The sequence below is a fragment of the Nothoprocta perdicaria genome, unplaced genomic scaffold, assembly GCF_003342845.1.
Source record: "Nothoprocta perdicaria isolate Ctin4 unplaced genomic scaffold, notPer1 scaffold_66, whole genome shotgun sequence".
NCBI lineage: Eukaryota > Metazoa > Chordata > Aves > Tinamiformes > Tinamidae > Nothoprocta > Nothoprocta perdicaria.
Genome location: NW_020455932.1, coordinates 3,351,629 through 3,370,456, shown reverse-complemented (window position 1 = coordinate 3,370,456; position 18,828 = coordinate 3,351,629). Strand labels below are relative to the sequence as shown.

The following is an 18,828-nucleotide window of genomic DNA, read 5'->3' as shown; positions in this document are numbered from 1 at the left end:
TTTATTACTGGATTCTATCTCACTGAAAAGGCTTCATGCAAACTAGATTGAGCAAACGACAGCAATCATGCCTGAACGTTTTTGGCAGTAAAAGCATAAATGTAGTAAAAACAAATGAATAAAAATAACCATCAGCAACAAAAAAACCCGAGCAGATTCCAGGCCAAGACGTCTGGGGAAATCCTCARCGTTCAGCATTGTAAGTCACCAGATGCTTCTTCTACAGGATATAAAAAGCAATGTGTTAACAAAAGGGAGAAGACGAGCTGTGTGGCTCCACCTGATGTGATGTCATCTAATCATCTAGTGTGATTTATTTTCATGGGGTAAGCAGGCAAATAAGCCTGATATTAGCTCTATTTGGAAGGAGGCTGCTTTGGAGACCTCCAGGAMTCCCTTCTCTGCCTCCAGTTTTATATGGGCCTCCAAGTGTCTGACCAGAGCTACTTGCTGGTGACGGCTGGGGGAATGTGCAGTGTGCTACCCAGACAGATGGAGCAGAACTGCTGTCATGCAAACAGCAGTGGGGGCAACCRTGATCAAGGACCTTTCTTTCTCCTCCCGAGGACGAGCCCTAAGACTAAGCCAAATTTTCTCTTGTCTATGCTCTTTTAGCACCTTGAAGGTCACCTTCKTGGTTGTACCCTGACGCAGATTCAAGCATGCGATCCATAGTCCTGTGGAAAATGTGACTTAACATCCTCGCAAGATGCAGACTGCAGCTGGAGTTATCTGAGGCCCTAAATATAGCTTTTAGCTGCAGATACTAAAAATCAGGACTTTTAATAACAGGCATGATTCTACGACACCAAAGCTTTTCTTGCAAAATGAAGAGCTAAACTGAACATTACCAGAAATAGTCCCTAGCAATGCAGTTAACTTTGTCCTATAATGACAGTAATGATCTACTCACAATTGGCCTGATGTAATAGAGTACCTAAACATATACATTCAGACCATATGTTAGTTCTTTTTTAGAGCGTTAGAGTCAGGTTTTGCTCAGACGTTTAAAAACTCTTAAAAATGGGACTTATCTGGGTTAACTCACATGTCTGCAAGTGGGAACTGTCTACTGTTTAAACCTTACACCTCATTTTGTACCTTCTTCAGTCCTCCTTGACTTCCAAGCTCTGAGGTTCAGCTTAGGAATCTGACTGCAGCTCACAAAGTCATGAGGATATCTGTTGGTGTGGAAGATATTCCTTGGCACTTTAGAGATGTGGGTATTTTCGCATATTATTTGCGACAATGAGATTTTGGACAGTGAGCAGCGTTGCTGAGGAGTGAAAATCCCTTTATTCTCCCACCAAAACCTGCAGAAGACAGAAAATGACACAATAGATTTGGTCCTCTGGACTTCTTCACATTCAAGACTTTTGATACTTTATTTCCTGTTAAGAGCTCTACAAAACACATTTCTTTTGTCAGGAATAAATATGATTTTTTTTAATTTTTTTATTATTATTCAAAAGAAGACCTACCAGGGTGGAATGAGATCTATTATTCATCTCTTAAAAAAGTAAAAAAACATATATCGATACCATTATTAGGTGTGCAATGGAAACCATGTTTGCCTTCAAGTTCCCAATTTGATTACAAATCCGTAGTAAATCTTCCCAGATGTGTACTTGGCACAAGAGTTTCCCAGAAATACATGTCATGTTCCAATCTTTGGGCAAGACTGCTAAACCATGCAAGGATTCTGCTTCAGAAATGACTGGGAAATACCACTCAACAAAGGACACATAGCTCACTCCTGCATCTGATGCTCCCAGCAACTCCAGAGAGGAGGAGGACCCCAGGATCTCCTGTTGTGAAAGCACAACGGTGCTTTCATGGTTCTGGCTGTCATACAATCCCGACAATCCTGACTGCAACTCAAACACTGCTACATTTTGGGCCACAAGACTCCAACATATAGATTAGAGAGGAAAGGAGAAATAGTGAAAAAACACTTCTAAGACCTTCAGGAGGCACAGAAGACCCTGATATGGTGCCTCAACATCTCTCCCGATAATAACCTGAGTGAATGCTCTCTATGAATTTCTAAAGAACAGTTCTAATAGTGCTGGTTACACCTCTCATTTATTGTGATTTGTATCCTACTTTTTTTTCCAGACAATAGCTGGGAATGAAGCTCATGGGGACGGTGCAAAGTTGTGCATTGGAAACTCAGGACATGGCAAAGCAGAACTAGCACTTTTGGCAGATCCTAGTGCAGCAGCACAGAGGGAGCAATCTCCCATCAGAGCAAGACCTATGGACACACAATCTGCAGGACACTGCGGATTCTCCCTGGAGGCAGCCTGGCCTGAGCCGAGACTTGCCAAGAGGGAACAATTAATCTCCTTCACACCATACAAACCTCAAAGCTCATTAGCCATTTGGCAAAATCCTTTGGCCCACAGGCCCTGGACCTTTGCCTATGCACAGTCTCAAAGTCTAGTCCTTAGGCATTTCCAGTTTGGATAATTTAACTATCTGTTATCAGCAGAGAACCTACCAGTCTAACTCCAACTGARAAAAAGCAGCTGTCATCCATTCATACCTCCAAGTTTGTGTCTGACTGAACTACATCTCCTTTTAGTGGAATCTACGTATATTTTGCAAAATTGTACAAGGCCTTAACGACCATATCGACAGATACTGAGCATCTAACAGGACTGTCRGTGCAAACTGCCTAGGCTGATAAAACTTGCCAGCTTGCTTCTAGCTGGAGGAGTCAGACCATCCAGGGTCTGTTTTATCCATTATTAGTGCTGTACCTTGGGCACATCTCTTCCTCCTCYGTACCTCTGCTCTATTTCAGCGTTACTATTGCCTTGAGTGAGCTGGTGTTGGAACACATAGTATTGTGGTCCTTGAAATAACTTAGCTGAACATCAGCAAAGAGCTCAAACTCCGCACACCATCAGTGTGGAGAAAGGCAATTCAGGCAGCACAGGTAACGACAGGCAGCTGAGCTGAACAGTCTGCGAGAGAAAACACTTGTCTGGGAAGGGATCTCAACCTACCGTCCCAACCATTACAGACCTAGACTGGAAATTAGAACGTTACCAGAAAGGCAAAAGGACATCTCTAAGAGTAATAAAAATTAACTAGAACAATTTTGAAACTGGCTTGAATACCTGGCTCTTCTCTTACCTGTCTCCATCACGTAGCTTCCTGAACTGGGTGCCAATGATACAAGCCATGAGAGGACCAACTCTTCCTCCTTTTACAAAGGGCTCTGCAAGTGCCCCAATCCAAATGTCAATATTCTTTGGTGTCCCATAGAGCTTCATGAATTTCCTTGCCAGTTCGCGATTCTTCAACACTCGAGCAAGTGTCTTGAAATTGTGAGGCTTTGAGAGCCCACAAAATTGTCTCCAGGAGCTGTAACCTGCAAGGAAACCAGGTATCAGAGCGAAGAGTGGTCAGTAACTCATTCCTCCTCCCTGGGAAGGACATTTGTCCTCTCTTTCCCAGATGCAGAGCTCAGGTAGATCTCAGTATTTTTAAAATCCTTTTTTTTTTTTTTTCCAAATTCTTCCACATTTCTGTTAATACACTGTATTTCCACTCCTCCAGAGTCAAYGTGTCTTGCCTGACATTTTAGTGTTGTCTAGGGAATGGCCATTTCTTTGCAAGTGGGAGTCACTCTACCACCTCCCATTGCTGCTTTGTTTTTCCACTGGTGCCAACGCAGATGTCTGTACAAAAGCTCCAGAGTCAGAGCATACCTGAAACAATCTCCCCACAACGTGACACAGGAATGGCAGGAGAACCAGACACTGCTGAAGCTGCATCACAAAGCTGGAGGAAATACCTTGGGACATTTCAAATAGCACAAGAGACTACAGGCTGAAACACGCCTTGAGTGTGCTGTGACTGCTCCTAGCTCTGTTCTCCGAGTGCCCAGATGGATGCTCTGGGCCTGTCCAATTGCTGTCTGATCTTCACTGCAAACCAGGAACCCCAGTCAGAAGACACCAGAACAGAGATATTCACAAAGCTCAGGATGTCACTTTCCTGGAAAGCGTTATCTAGACAAGATGTTGATCCTACCACCTTCTGTACAACATGGTAGCGGGCAAATTCTTCTCCAGATTTGGTTTCAGTTGTCTTACTAGGATCTGTTTTACACTCAATATACATATATTAATTCTATCACAGTAAATCAGCAGCTGAATATAGGAACTCAAGATTTTGGTTCAGATCATGTTTTACTTCCAGTTGCATCATGGAAAAATCAAATCCCTCTGCTGCAGAAGAGCACAGCAATCCTATGTCTTGATCATTGCATTTGAACGTAATACCAATATCTGTTTAGGGTTAGAACCTGTGAATCTTGCATTATTTTCATCACGGTTTCAAAGTGAGCTTTGCTGCCTTTCGCAGCACGTTACTGACAAAGCATCTTTCATCAGCCTGATGATAGCACTGTTGTGCAATGGCACACCCAAACTCTGACAGCCTAACATTATATGTAAAGGCTTATTATTAATCTGTTTCTCAAGATTGTCTTGCAATGATGTAATGATTTTGCATCTTGCAGAGCCCTGTGAGTGGTTATGACATGCCCTTTTCTGGGACACAGAATATACAGAATATAAGATGACATCCATATAYAATGATCTGCTCTTCCAAACTTGTGTGGCTGGACTAGATGGACTTGGAGACACACATTGCTTGGAGAGAGGTCATGCTGCACTTACAGCCCCAGTTCCACTACTGATTCCAGTTTTGTTATTTAAATAACAATGTATGTAATTCAGTTATTGAACACTTGACTTCTGTCTGAGCAATGCAAAAGTTTCTTCTGACTGTGTCCTGTATGTGTCTCCTGCAGTTCCAACCAGGCTCTMACTTCATTGCATAAATTCCTATTTATTTGTCTATAGCAGTACATGGAGCAAATAGGGAAAGACCTCTGAGGAATTTCAGTCAAGAGAGGTTATGTCAAGGCACGGGCCTGAGAATGGAGGTTGGAGAGCTTTCTCTGTGATCGATTCCAAGAGTGCCTGGTTTTCATCTATTKTTCTTTGGATGCCCTGCTCACACGCCCAACTTACCTGGGAGGCCATGATCTCTGCAACGCTGCATGTTAAGTGCAGGCAAATCCAGCCCGATCCTTGAGACCTGCTCAAACATCCGATCCCGGAGCTCATCCACAACCATTTGTTGCTGTGTCATCAGCTTGGCCTGATTAGCCATGAGGCTCCGGAGGAAGGGGTCAATCCCACCTGCAACAATTATGCAGTGACTTGGGAGCAGTGTASGGTGGAAAGTGCAGGCAAAAGAGCACTGAGAAAGCTGAGCGCCACTTATATTTACTTATAACTTTACAGTACAGGAATTGTGGCACCTTAACCGAGGCATCTTAGCTCCTGTGATTTCACTATATGCCATATCACTAATTCCCATCCTGAAAAAGAAGTGTGTTACATGAGATGTTGACTATAGTAAAGAAAGTGCATGACAAAAAAGGAGCTGGATAACCTAGGAAGAGGGATAAACACCACATTTTCCTGCACTTAAAGCACTAAAAAAAAAAAAAAAAAAAATCTTGAATAATGTTCTTACAGACTACACGGAGTAAGTTCTTAAGGTGTATACTTCAAAATAAGACGGGTCGCTGTTTAACTGCAGAGAACAGCTATGTTGTGGAATGGTAGTAAAGCTCATTTATTGAAAACTGCTTGTAAGTCTGGCTGAAGCAAGAGCTCATGCAGGGAGGGCAGAAAGGACCGAATGCATCCAGCAGAGCAAGAACGACTTTACCTTCTTTCACAATCCTCCATACAGCAAAGAAGGCTTTGCTGAGCTGGATCTTGGGGCCTTCGGGCTTGTAATGTTTATTTAGGCGATTCACAAATGGGGGAACTGAAGCATGCGCAAAACGAAAAGCCAGAGTGAAGACRTTGGACACCCGAGGATCCACAGAGTCATTGTAGCCTCGGTAGGAAGGTATTGTTCTCCGGAGTGTAGAGCCAAGCAGAAGAGGCAGGTAGTCTCTATAGGTTATAATCTAGGAAGAAACATGGAAAGGATGAAAAACTGATTGCTTAAACATTCGTTTCCTTGGATGCACGGTGATGGGAGAGTTCCCACTTCAAGATGATTGCTTCAAAAGGATTTCTGTAGGATATTTAGCTAGCACAAGATGAAGAGTAGAGACACTATGCGGAGCCACCTTCTCTTTCACGTTATCAGAGCCTAACCCAACCACTTTCACAGTCTAGTGTGGATCTGTGTGACACTGCTGAGTGACAGTTCTGTTTCTTCAGCTCTGTGGCATTGGTTCAAATCTGCTTCTTCATCTAGCCACTATATCACGTAGCTAGTGCTGCAGCTCCAGGCACAGGCGCTGCAGCTGCTTCTGGTTCCCCAGGCGCATGTCGGGGAATCTCAGCACTCTCTGGCACYGATAGGAGCATGGAAATGCAACGTGGACACAACTGTTGCAGCAGCAGTAGGCAATAGGAAGCACGGACACTGCTGCTTCATCCTCTGTGTGTGCTCCAAGATCTTTTCCCCGTGCACTCAGATATCCCCAGGTATGCTCCTCACCTCGTCTTTAGCTCAGCAGGTTAGAGAAAGATAAAAACTAACAATGCCTCCCAAATCCTCCTAAATATTCCCTAGCAATAGAGCTAGAAGTCACTCCCAGCAGCAAGGTAAAGTTGCACTTCCCCGTTCCCTCCCATTCTATATGCCTCAGATAACAAAAAAAAAAAAAAAAAATAGTAGCAGTAGTAAATAGACTACTAGGATTGACACAGATGTTATTGCCATCCCTGGGGAGCTGTATTAGTGCTCTCATAGTATAGGTTTCCAGCCCTGATCTAATGATCTCTTGGGATATTGAAAGGCTGCAGAAGATAACGTAGAAAAATAAATCCATCAGCAGTAAGATGAAAATGTCTTGTCTGAACAATGGAAGCACCGATCTGAAAATGATGAGGAGACACATAATTCTAGTGCAAGTGTTTAACTTTCTCCACAATGGCTTACTCAACATTTTTAAGATTTTTGCTATAGCCATGGATATATTAATTCAATAATTCCATTAAATTTTGAAAACTCAACCTTTCTGACATTCCTGGAAGTGCATACTTGTTTATTCATTTATTTACTTGTTGTCAAGCCAACTCAGAAGATAGGTTTCTAATTAGGTATGACTAAGGATGGCCTTTGGAAACACAGAGTCGCACAGAAGCACAGAATGGTCGAAATGGGAAGTGACTGCAGGGGATGATCTGCTCAAGCAGGGCCACCTAAAGCACCTTTCCCAGGGGCCCGTCTAGACAGCTTTCAAGTATCTCCTAGGATGAGGACTCCACAACCTCTCTGGGCACCCAGTGACTCAACACTGGAGAGACTTCAAATAGTCAGGGGAAGCCTTCTGTGCTTCTTATTTCAGGTGTCACTGGATGACTTTCCTTTTGACCAACAGGGCAGGTAGAAGGCGTTTGAAGACATTGCACCTCAAAATACTGCAGTCTTCAGAATTTTTTGACAAAAAAAAAAAAAAAAAAAAAAAAAAAAAAGCCTATTGTGAATTTGGTAAGAATGCAAGACAGGGAGGAAGAACTGGGGCGATCAGTAGCACATATGACATTGGGGCTGATACCTGGACCATGGCACCTACGATCTTCCGTGCCTCCTGGTAGATCATCTCTCCATTCCAGTGGGGATTTAATGTCTTCAGCCCTCTAGCCAGGCGGTTGTGCTCCCGTACAAAAAGTGTGTGCATGGACGCTAGCTCCACCATCTCATTGGCTCGAGAATCACCTAGAAGTATACAAGTGAACGTATATGCCAGTGACCTACGTGCACTTGGCTGCTTTCCACTAGAAGAGGACAATACACACAAAAAAACGTTATATGCATCAATTTCTTAATCATGAAGCAGAAACATGCAATACTACACAGAAAGCTTCATCTGGACTGAGAGGTTTGGAGAGCTCTAGCTGAAAACACATCCCCACTAACGCCCCAGAAGCATGGACTCTACCACTGTTATGTTTAGCCTTGTAAAGAGACAGAACCCAGAAATGGGTTGTGTTAAAAAAAAATGTGTTAAAAAGGGACTACTAAAGATGACTTAAAGTATTAAATACAAGTAGGCTTTCTCCAGAGCCCCCTATAACAGACACAGTACAAATGCTGAAGACAGCAATGAGAATGGACAGAGAGAAATTGGGATGTCTAAAGGAGTGAGAAGGTACTCCTAAAATAGATGAAACTATGGCCAAAGCAAGCAGACAGGATCAAGTGCTTTGGCAAGTAAATGATGAGTCACACACAGTGAGTCCAACCTTGGAGGGATGAATTACAAAACACACCAAAAAAAAACAAACAAAAAAACCCATCCAGTCCTTTACTCAAGCATTTAGAGCAGAAAAGCTCACAGGAAGAAGGCGATGAGATTAAGCAGGAAGAGGCACCTGGAGAAGGACATACTCAAAGGAAGGTTCTGCTCCTGCATTCAGCATAGCAGAACTTGTGTTGGTCCCCTGACAGTCTTTTCATGAGCCATCAAAGTTCATGAGAAGAGGAGGCAGGAAAGCATCCAACATACCTGCTTGTCTTCTCTTCCTCACTAGGCACCCACCTTTGGCCATGCCTGCGGGCTCCTCATTGAGGAAAGACCTGCACAGAACTGGGGAGGCAACTGAAGGTGTGGAGCAATAGATGGAAAAACAAATATATCTGAGAGGTGGAAGGAAATATAAAACACCAAGAGCTTAGAATGAGGGAACTGGATGATGTCACTACGGAGACCTATCCTACTGGTCCCACTGCTAGTCCCTGATGGAATCCAAGGGCCCAAAGAACGATGTGCAGAGGAGTTTGGACAAGATTTGGGACACCAAGAGAATGGAGTTCAGCTCCACAGCTGAGGAAATTTGTCATGCCTTAAAGTTTTCTCTTCTGGTACCATGAGCAGCCCAGTGTGGTCAGAGCCAAAAGAGGCTAGCAAGAAGGTCCTGCTGACTCAGGAAAACTACAAAAACAACAACCACCACCAACCAAACAAAAAATACAATAAACAACGAGTGAGACACTAATTCACAAGATGCATCAGAAATRTTACTCTTTCTGGACCCAAAAGCTTGTGGCAGCATGCACCAGGGAGAAGGGAACAATGGTCAGAGTATTGGGAATCAAATGTGCCCGTGCAGTAAGGAGATTAGAAGACAGCAAACAGCAGCAGATGGGAAAGTGGTGGTGGCTGTGCCCTGTTTTGCTTGGAGCAAGGGCAAAGTTTTGAGAGGATCTGTGCAGGACAGCAGGAGTTAACCTAGAAGGAAGAGATAGTCAAGAGGTGCCAGAAGTCTGACAGAGGAAGGGTCTCCTGGGAAACTGTGCTGATAAATGGAGCAGGAAGCCATCTCAATGTATTTGTGTTTCTCAGTGTGTTTGAGTCCCATCTCAATGTGTTTGTGTCTCAGCTGGAGTGCAGAATCAGAGCAGCCCTATTCCCCTAGGTGATGGTTAAACAAACAGACAAGTGCAGCAGCACAGGCAGGAGCTTCATAGCASTGGTCCAGCTGAGCATGAACACACCTGCACCTGCCTTGGTGAGGAAAAGAGAGCTGCCAAATGACAAGCACAGGCATGTTCAGGTTAGGTTGCTATTGCTGCATTCACTCAATCCACAAGTTCCATCAAGTTCCACACCAGTATCAGCCTTATCTGATACCAGTTCCCAGTGCCCCTTTGGCAGCACCATATGCTTAGTAGGTTAAGGACTTCTGAGCATGGTTGGAACAGTTTCACTCCATGTCCATGGTCACAAAGAAGACTCAGATGAGAGGAATGCTTTCATACCTAAAGCCTGCCTACAACAACCTGTTTAAGCCTTTCATGACGTTTTTTAAATGTCTCCCTTTACACACATATAAGAAAAAACAAACAATTAARGAAATAAAATAAATCTAGTGGAGTTGAGCACTCCAGATTTCAGGGTTAGGAAGCTACTGRATGCCATCATTCAACTTACCTGCAATAAAGCATGGGATTTTCTTTCTCCCACTGACAATAAGACAGGGGTCCTTTTGCATATTGTCAAAAGGCATAAGAGCCAAGCCCCTGTCAGTGAACTCCTTATTAACAGCCATCAAGCCCAGCTGGTTGCTCCTGTCCCTCARTCTGTTGGCCAAAGGCACTTCGCTCCCGTACACCATACTAGCATCCAGGAAAGACGTGAGCGCGTTGATCTGATCTCGAATTGCCGTGCCTCTGTCGCAAGCCGGGGCTGAGCGGAAGAAGGGAATGCAGTCTTTCGTGTTTTTAATTCGTGGGTCATTGGGTGGGATCTGCAAGAAGGTAAAAGAATAATTCATCATCACTTTGGGGATACATAATCTCCACACTGATACTACAGTGATAAGAGAAACCAGGCAGGAACGATTGCAGAGATATATCCCATGGTAGATAAGGTGGCAGACAAGTCACAGATATGAAGGCTGATACTCAGAGCAGAGATGCCATTTTGGAAACCCAAGTCCCACCTATCCATGAAAGCCTGGAGGTTCCTACAGCTCCATAAAGAAAGTCTTATGGCTACTTTTCCCTCTGTGTTTGTACGTGTCTGATTGAATCTTGCAAACCCAAGCGCTCCTTTCACATGCTGGGAGCGCTTCACATCCTTATCTACATTCTGGACAGTGGTCTGCAAACTATGACCCTGGCCGTATTCCTGAGCACACTTTGGGCACTCAGGTGGTGCCCCATCCCTTCACCATGTTCTTTGGGAGGAAATACAGTTTCATGAGGGGACAAGAGATGCAGTTCATGTTCCAAAGCCCTTGTCAGGAGAGCAAGGCTGCAGGGTGGAGCATGCCTCTGCTCTGCACTGCACGCAGGACCCCAGGTTTGCAGTGCAGGGTTTAYCCCACTTCCTACCAGAGGGATATGTTTTCCATATGTTTCCATATGCATGATGGATATGTTTTGGAGTATGTCTAAGCCCACCCAGACGTGGGCATAAGGGGATCTGGTGCTCACCTTCCCCCAGTACAAACCAAGACTCAGGGCACATTTCAAGCACCTCTCTCCCACTGTTGGAAAGTGCAATGACTGTTGGATACTTCACATTCCTACGATTAGGACTGCATCTTTCCTGTTTGAGTAGGCCAACTTCAAGTACATTACTAAATATTTATCTAATGTTTAGATAAATTTATCTATCTAATTTATCTATCTAATTTATTATTAAACATTTATTTAGTGGAGACTAATGTGACTGCAATGCTTTCCAGATTGCCCTTAGCCACCAATGACAGTAATTCTACCTCCTCATCCCATATGCTAATCAGCATTTAACCACTGAATGAGTATGTATTTGCTGTGTATAGGGTGTTTTAACGAGAGATTGACACCCATCCTGCCTCTGACATGCTTGCTGTACCATCACACACACCCGTGTTGCCGTTGCACTATTCCTCCAGAGAAAATCCACCCCACTCGAGATGGAGTAATGGTTGGGAGCACGGGAAGGGCAGGCTGTGGCAGTGCCTGGGACCCAGCACTGCCCCCTCRGAGCAGCAGGGTGACACCCTGGTCTGCTCTGCGGGGTTGTCCTTCTGCGGCCAGAGACACAGCAGGGAGCTAGAGGCACAGACTGGAGCCCTGGGGGACACGCAAGGAGCATCTCAGCTGACATTGCCCATTGCCTGGTCATACCCATGTCCCGTTGCAGACAAATAACCCCAGCTTGAAAGCTGTTCAGTTGGAGACATTTCTAAGAGATTTGACTTGGAAAGAAGGTTTCTCAACAAGGGGCAGTAGCATCTAGTGAACAGAGACACGGCCTATACAAACCATCAGACTGGATGCTCACAGTAATTTCTTCTCCTTCTAAAGTTCACCCATCTTTTAGAGTCGCCCATCATTTTAGAGTCACTAAAATCTTTCAGCTAGTGAATAGGTCCCCTTCCCCCTTCCTGGCTGAYGGTACCTTGATGGGAAAGCAGGGGGGCTGCTTGGCACAGCTGGTCTCGCAGTCCACCTTGCCGCTGAAGGAAACTCTWGCGGGAGTGTGGGGACTGAAGGACAGGTCGTGGTCAATAAATTGGCCCCACTGCATGAACATGAGTGATCTCTGCTGATCCAGCTTGAGCTGCGCAGGGGGGAAACGAACAATCTTGTTTGACACTTTCCGAACCTGCAAGGGATTAAGGCAGAACACGTGTATTAGGAAATGGCCATGAGAATGTGTGCACCAGCTTTTGGGGTCACCAACAAAAAATGATGCAATGTGAATTCCTTTTAAACAGAAAAAGCTGTTCTCCCAAGATCCTCCTTTTCTCATTCATCCTCTTTCCTCTATAATTCTTCCCTTAGTTCTTTCTTCAGTGATCACTACAGAGAAGTGGTCAGAACTCTACTTGAGACACGGTATTGTGCTCTTTAAGAGTTTAAAACTGGTTCTGCAGTAATTATATTACTTTTCCTTTGCTTCACCTGTGAATATGGGAAGTTAGAATGTATGTCTGTTAAATCACAGTGGAGATAAGATGAAATGACACCTAAAAAAATTCAGCTTCCTGCCTGCTAATCCCCACCATGCTAGCGGCTAGACTTACATTTGAGGACTATGATATATCCAAGACCTGGATATCCCTACRTGGTGTTACTGCATTTCCAGACAAATGTAGAAACATTACCAGTGGAAAAGGGAATCCAGAGAAACGTTTTCCTTCTGTCCACCCGTGAGGGAGTGACACACCATCCTCGTACTCTGCTGGCAACCATCTGACAAGGGCTCTGTTTGAAGCTCCTAATGATGGGTTTCTCCTGTGTAAGTGAACAGAAGAACAGCAAACTATTGGCAGCATTAGGACTATGGCAGTGCCAAGAACATGAATGGGGACCCAACAAATTCCTCCTAGCGACACAGTTATGCTGTGCAGGTGGACATCACATAGGACCTTCCTACAAGGTGATGAGTTGCATCTTCACTTGGTGCTTGAAGCGAGAACATGAGAGCCTTGGAAGTCTAATCCAGCCCAGGAAATATGTTCACATTTCCTAGCGCCTCAAATGAAGCAGTGAATGTAGAAGGACACCTAAGCCCAAAATGAAAATACCTATGTACAATAGTTGGGAATGAACATACCTATGTACAATAGTTGGGAATATGTGGGAATCCTATAGTCTAAACACTTCAGTGTTGTCAACTTCCAACAGAAACACTCAGGTCAAATAATAATAATAATAAYAACAACAACAACAACATRTACCAGGCCTCAGTAACTGCTAGGCCTTGCTTGGACTTGCCTAGTCTTGAGCATAGGATCAGATGACTATCGCCTTTCCTGCAGCAGCAAAATCAGCCAACTATCAGTGTCTGCTACCTGCCCTATGATCATTAGTTTGTAATTATACCATTACTTTACTGATACTAATTTTTTAAGTTTCACCTAGCCATGTGCAAATGGATTTTAAAAGAAATAATGTGTGGAAAGAGCTTACTCTACTGCTGTTACTAAGCAAACTTTGTAACTAGGCCCTGTAGACCTATAGTGGAGGTCTACTAAAGACTAACAACATATCAAATCAACAGTGACAGTAAGTTGTCACTGTCAACAGTGACAGTAAGCTGTAAGTTGTCACAGTAAGTGACATTTAAACATACAAAAATAATCTCAAGTGAAACCAAAACAAGGAGGAACAAATCCTCCTCCTGTGGATCCTGACAACGCACTGAATCCTCCYACCCACGGAAGAAGGGCCTCATAATATCACAGAAAAGGAGCAGATGCTTGTGCCTATTGATTTTACTGATGATTGATTTTATCAATGATCTTAATAGAAATTGGGTGATTTGCATCCTGAGTGTTACTGACTGGACTAAAAATAGTTATACGTTGATTAGACTTTTAAAGTCTTAGCTAGACTACTAATAAATTTTGGTCTGAGGGACATATATTCAGGGACATACATGAGGGACATGAGGGACATGTATGTTCTCTGATTGCTCACAGTGCCCATGGATGTACCATTGCTTCGGACCAGGCAATGGAGGGACACAGCAATCCACGACTTCACGGTTTGGCTCCGGTCTGACAGACCAGTCCCTGTTCCCAAAGCCAGACCTGCACTCCGAAATGGAGCTGCCACTTTCCTGAAAACAGGAGCAGATGTTAGCTCACTCCCTGTGCCTTTTACAGATACCTGGAAGCCAACGCATCCTCCAGRCAGACAAGCCTGTCCCAATTCCTTCCTCTGTCTGAGGTGCCACATGGGCCAGGAGATGCTTCACCTCAGTGAAAGTGAAGGGATGGACTTCTGTGATTGTGTGATTCTTTACTGTGCCTTTGAAACACTCCACTGTGAGCACAGCTCCTCCTTCATTAGTGAAGAAGGTTCTGGATATACAGAGAAATAACACTTCATATCCCACCTTACAGCCCTGGCCCGACTTGCCTGATGAGGGAGCTTGGACAAGGTGCTCCATCCCCACCTATGGGCCCAACCTTCTCCCGGAGCAGAGAGGACACAGTACAAGGCACAAGAGACCAGACCAGACCATGCCGCAGTACAGAGCGAGAGTACAGCCGGGTCGCAACCCAACCGGGGAAGCTGGGGAGAACTTGGATGCCTTGCAAGGGGCACAGACACAACCAAGACGAAGCAGAAAAACGCAGCCCGGTGACAGAAGCCCAGTGCTGGGCGAGGGGAGGTCAGTCACCRTTATTTTTTGCGCTTTGAAGACTAGTTCATGTACAACACCTAAAGCCCTTGAAGCGAGACTGGAATTAAAATCTCCACATGCCTACGAAGCCATATAGTGGGCTGTAAAACCGTAAGGCAGGCATCCTATACGGATCATCCTGGAGGATATAAGTCTTGTTCTACTGACAGAGGAACCAGTTGTCCCTCATCCCATCGGCAGAGCCCCTCACCTGTTGTTGCACTCGCCAGTGATCGTTCGGTAACGGGAAGCAGACTCACAATTTATTTTCTTATTATGTTGGTCACATCCAGTTGCTTTGAAAATCACCCCCAGTTGAGCTGGTGTAAGAATGTCTGCAAAACAGCAATAAGAAGTAAACACACTGGTCCTGCTGGGTCAGGGTGTCTGCTAGGCTCAGGGCAAAAAAATAAAGTGCCTTAAAAAAGCCTTCTTGCAACCTAGAATTGGTTTCCTATTCTACGAGGGACAAATGCAAGAGATTGCTGCTTGAGGTCATCCTGCTCTGACTTGCCTGTGCTGAAGACGCTCTCCAGAGCAGCAGAGCTCCCTTTTTGGTTTGAGATGGCATTGAAAACCACAGTGCTGTGCTCAAATCTTACATGTAATTACATTTTACAAATGAGCAGAAGGGGAATTATTTTCTATCATTAACAATTCTTTTCCTCTCCCTTTCCCTTTATCTCCACTATAATTTGCTAACAGCTACTGCTGTCCCTGGGATCTGTTAGAAGTTTTGCCTCCCTATGGAAGCATCTATCAATATGCACCGCTGCTGCTGAGCACACTTTTAGAGGCAAGACTGTCGTCTGGAGAACCCATCACACTGCTGTCCCCCACRAGGGGACGCGGACTTTGCATTTCACTGTGAAGATTCCCCAAGAAATGGGAGGGAAGAGGCTGACATGAACCTTCGTTGCTTGAATGAGGCCTTTTGGCCATGGCTGCTGCACGCAACAGCCCGAGTTTGGGCACCACCGACAGTGGTTTCTTAGCCACTGCTGCCACCAGCAGTTCCATCAGTGCCGTTGAAAAGCAGCTGCTGCCTCCTTTGCCCAACGATAAGAGGACACAGGCATCTCCTCCCTTTCCTCCTCACCCAGCGTATCCCCGCTTTTACTCCTTCCTCCTAGGTCTCGAAAAGGCCTGTTGACCAACACCCACGTCCACATGAACCACACTCACCACTCTTCGTTCCTCCTGGCAAAGGGACGTTCCTACCTGTGACATTGAAATCTCCCCTCACAGTCCATCGCAGCTTCTCCTTGAGGAGGGTCAGGGTGGTTTCCATGTAATCCGCGGTGCGAACTACAGACCGAGTCCCTGCCACTGGCTGTTTGAAATATCCCAGCAGCTCTATTGGGGTCAAGCTGGTGTTCTGCAGGTTCTTCTTTATGCTACAAGGGGCAGGGGAGTGGGGGGAAAGAAAAAAACCAAACACATCTTCTGCAGGACAGCACCGGGGCAAACCCCACTGCAGGCCCTGCAGGCTGCTGCAGTTCTCCACTTGGCATGTTAGCATGAACGGCCCAAAAAAGGCAGAGTAGGCCTGACACCCTGCCCATAGGCTGGGAGAGASCAGGGCTGCTCATAAGACTTTTGGCAGAGGATCAGGATGTGTGAGAGGAAGGAAATCCAACRGGGATCCACCTTCTAGAAGACAAACATCAGAGCTCTTAGACCTCTTAGGCCTTTCTTTACCTGCCCGAGGCAATGAAATCTCACTTAACTGTTCCCTAACTAGCACCAACGGACGCCTGTCTCCTTCCAAAGGCCCACGAGGCCACAAACATCTCCAAGCTTGTCTTAATGCTGCTGGAGTAGTTGGAGCCTTGAGCTGAGGGAAGCTCTCAAGCCAGGGCTTTACTAAGTCTTCCCAGAAGACAAGTACTGAAGAAGGAAGCTATCCACACTCAAACCATGGTGACAAAATCACAACTCTCCTGCCGGATCACACAAAATGCCCCCACTCTAACCTGCTGTTCACTCCCTCCACAGGTGGTGGACAACCGGAATGCAGCAGGGGCCACAGTCAGGACAGGTAGGAAACCAGACGTTATGTGTGGAAGGGAGACTGGACACCCACCAGCAGGGAGAGGTTGCGACACCTCCAAAACACGATCAAGGACCCCAGGCTATWGATAGGTCTCATAAGCATGAGGAGGTTTTATGAAAGTTGTCTGTCCCGTTGTGTATCTGGTAGGACTGTATCTAGAATCACCTAGCTCTACTGTGGGAGAGTAGCACTAAATGCATTTTGGGASCTTTTTCTAGTTGCAGCCTAAAATATAACAGTTGGGCAAAATGCTGGGTTTGAGCCCACCATGTTCATGGAGAACCTTTCACCTTCACATGCTAAACTGGAGTTAGAAGAAAAAGCCAGCTCTTGTGAAGCTGAAGGACTGCAAGGCACCATAGCACCCACCCACAGCGAGAGCCTATGGCATGTTCAAGCAGCTGAGGCCAGAGCTGAGTCTCACCTGTCACGCGTGTGCTTGTAGGCTGAGTCCACTAGCTGCTTGGCTTCGTTAACACTGCTCAGGATTGATGCATCTGACAGTTCCTCTGAGAGACCTCGCCAAAGGAAAGGAAAGGGCAGACATGAGAACGTTGTCTTCCATCCCTCTGTTATGAGCAAGTGAGCGCTCTTATCTCCTTTTATTTTTCTCATCCATGCCTTTGCTCCCAGCCTTTTTCTCCTAGACTGCTTGTATCCACTTTTGACAATACCCATCTGTTGAGCTTGCTGCTTCCTTCGGCACCAACTGGCCAAGGCAGTAGCTCATATACATCCTCCAGACCACAAAGCAGAAGGATTTCCCCACCACCTTCCCCAGTCTGTCTATAATGTTCTGCAAATCCCTGACCTGTCATTCTCACCGCTTTTCCTCCTACCCCGGGGAACTCCTGAAAATGAATGAGAAGCTCGAGGACTTTATCCYGGTAATCTAATATCTGTGAGTTATAGAACGGGAGAGGACAAACATTGCTGTGCTACTCTACATGGGGGTGGTTTTTCTCCAGCTTCAAGAGAAGGAGAAAGCTTCAGAAATCAACACAAATCATAAAAAGAGAATCCATATTTTTCCTAGAGTCCACAAAATACCTCCCTGGATCAACTTAGAGTTCACATCTGACAGTCACAATGGGAACACTAACCATCCAAACAAATATTAGAGATATGTGAAAGCTCAGGCATGTGGTTTCCACAAGGATTTTAAGTGATAAATTAAAAATCAGAGTTTCCTGTAGGTTATAGAGGAGTAAATGCAAGGCTGGAAGAGTGACAGRCAACTTCCCCATGCCTAAAGGCCAGAGCTACCTGTTAGTGGTAGYTCAGAGTTGAGTCATGCTCTGTTTTGCTTGGTGTGAATGGTGGGAGGACTGCTGTGCTGTGGGGACTAGAGCTGTTCCGAGAACCARCCTCTCCTTCAATGCAATTTTAAGAAATCAGACAGAAAATCAACTGATAAAAACCTGAAATCGTATTGCTGCTTCAGTAGATAGAAACTGTACCCAAGGCTACGTTCCTGCTCCCTGGGTCTTTGCTGTCACAAGAGGATAATTCAGGTTCTGTTACACTAAGCTTTATTCTCTCTCCTACTTGAAACATAAAAGCCTCTGATCTGTTAGACCTGTGAAAGGTTCAGTACCATATGAAGATGACACAGATGGTCGGAACAGATTGAGGGCCACCAGTAAGTCCAGAAAGAGGATTTCTGCCTTCATCTCTGAGGGAAAAAAAAAAAAATGTAAGCAGTGAAGACCAAAACCCCATGGATTTCCCCATGCTGATGGCAGCAAGGTGCCCTCTTCCCCGCACAGCGCTCCCCGAGAACCAGGGTGCTGCCAGGGGAAGCCCTGCAGTGACACGGTGATTATGGTGATGGCAGCACATCGCCCTTCGCCAAGGAGGGATGYTGTGGGAGCCTGGAGTCTCCTTGCTAATCCAGCAGCATCCACCACATCTGAGCCAGCCTGTACCTGCCATTGGAGCTGRCAATAGGTAAGGGAGCTGCCTCCCATCTCACAGGGTTTCTACAGCATCCGAAGTCCCTCAGGCACTGCTGGGGAAGCACTGCCTTGGGACAACACCTTCTGTGGAGSAGATGAATTCATCTACCCAAGAGCTGAGACGC

The 18,828-nt window shown here is 45.4% G+C and overlaps 1 protein-coding gene across 1 annotated transcript; it reads right to left on the bottom strand.

Moving 5' to 3' along the window:
* Positions 1 to 1,090: 1,090 nt before the first annotated feature.
* Positions 1,091 to 18,418, bottom strand: MPO (myeloperoxidase). Its single transcript, XM_026050189.1, has 12 exons — positions 18,343 to 18,418; positions 17,170 to 17,263; positions 15,911 to 16,086; positions 14,901 to 15,024; positions 12,660 to 12,789; positions 11,951 to 12,157; positions 9,992 to 10,307; positions 7,616 to 7,776; positions 5,764 to 6,010; positions 5,055 to 5,225; positions 3,145 to 3,382; positions 1,091 to 1,313 (listed from the first exon to the last, which is right to left on the bottom strand). The coding sequence occupies exons 1-12, from the start codon at positions 18,416 to 18,418 to the stop codon at positions 1,091 to 1,093; spliced, it is 2,163 nt and encodes a 720-aa protein (XP_025905974.1).
* Positions 18,419 to 18,828: the final 410 nt, after the last annotated feature.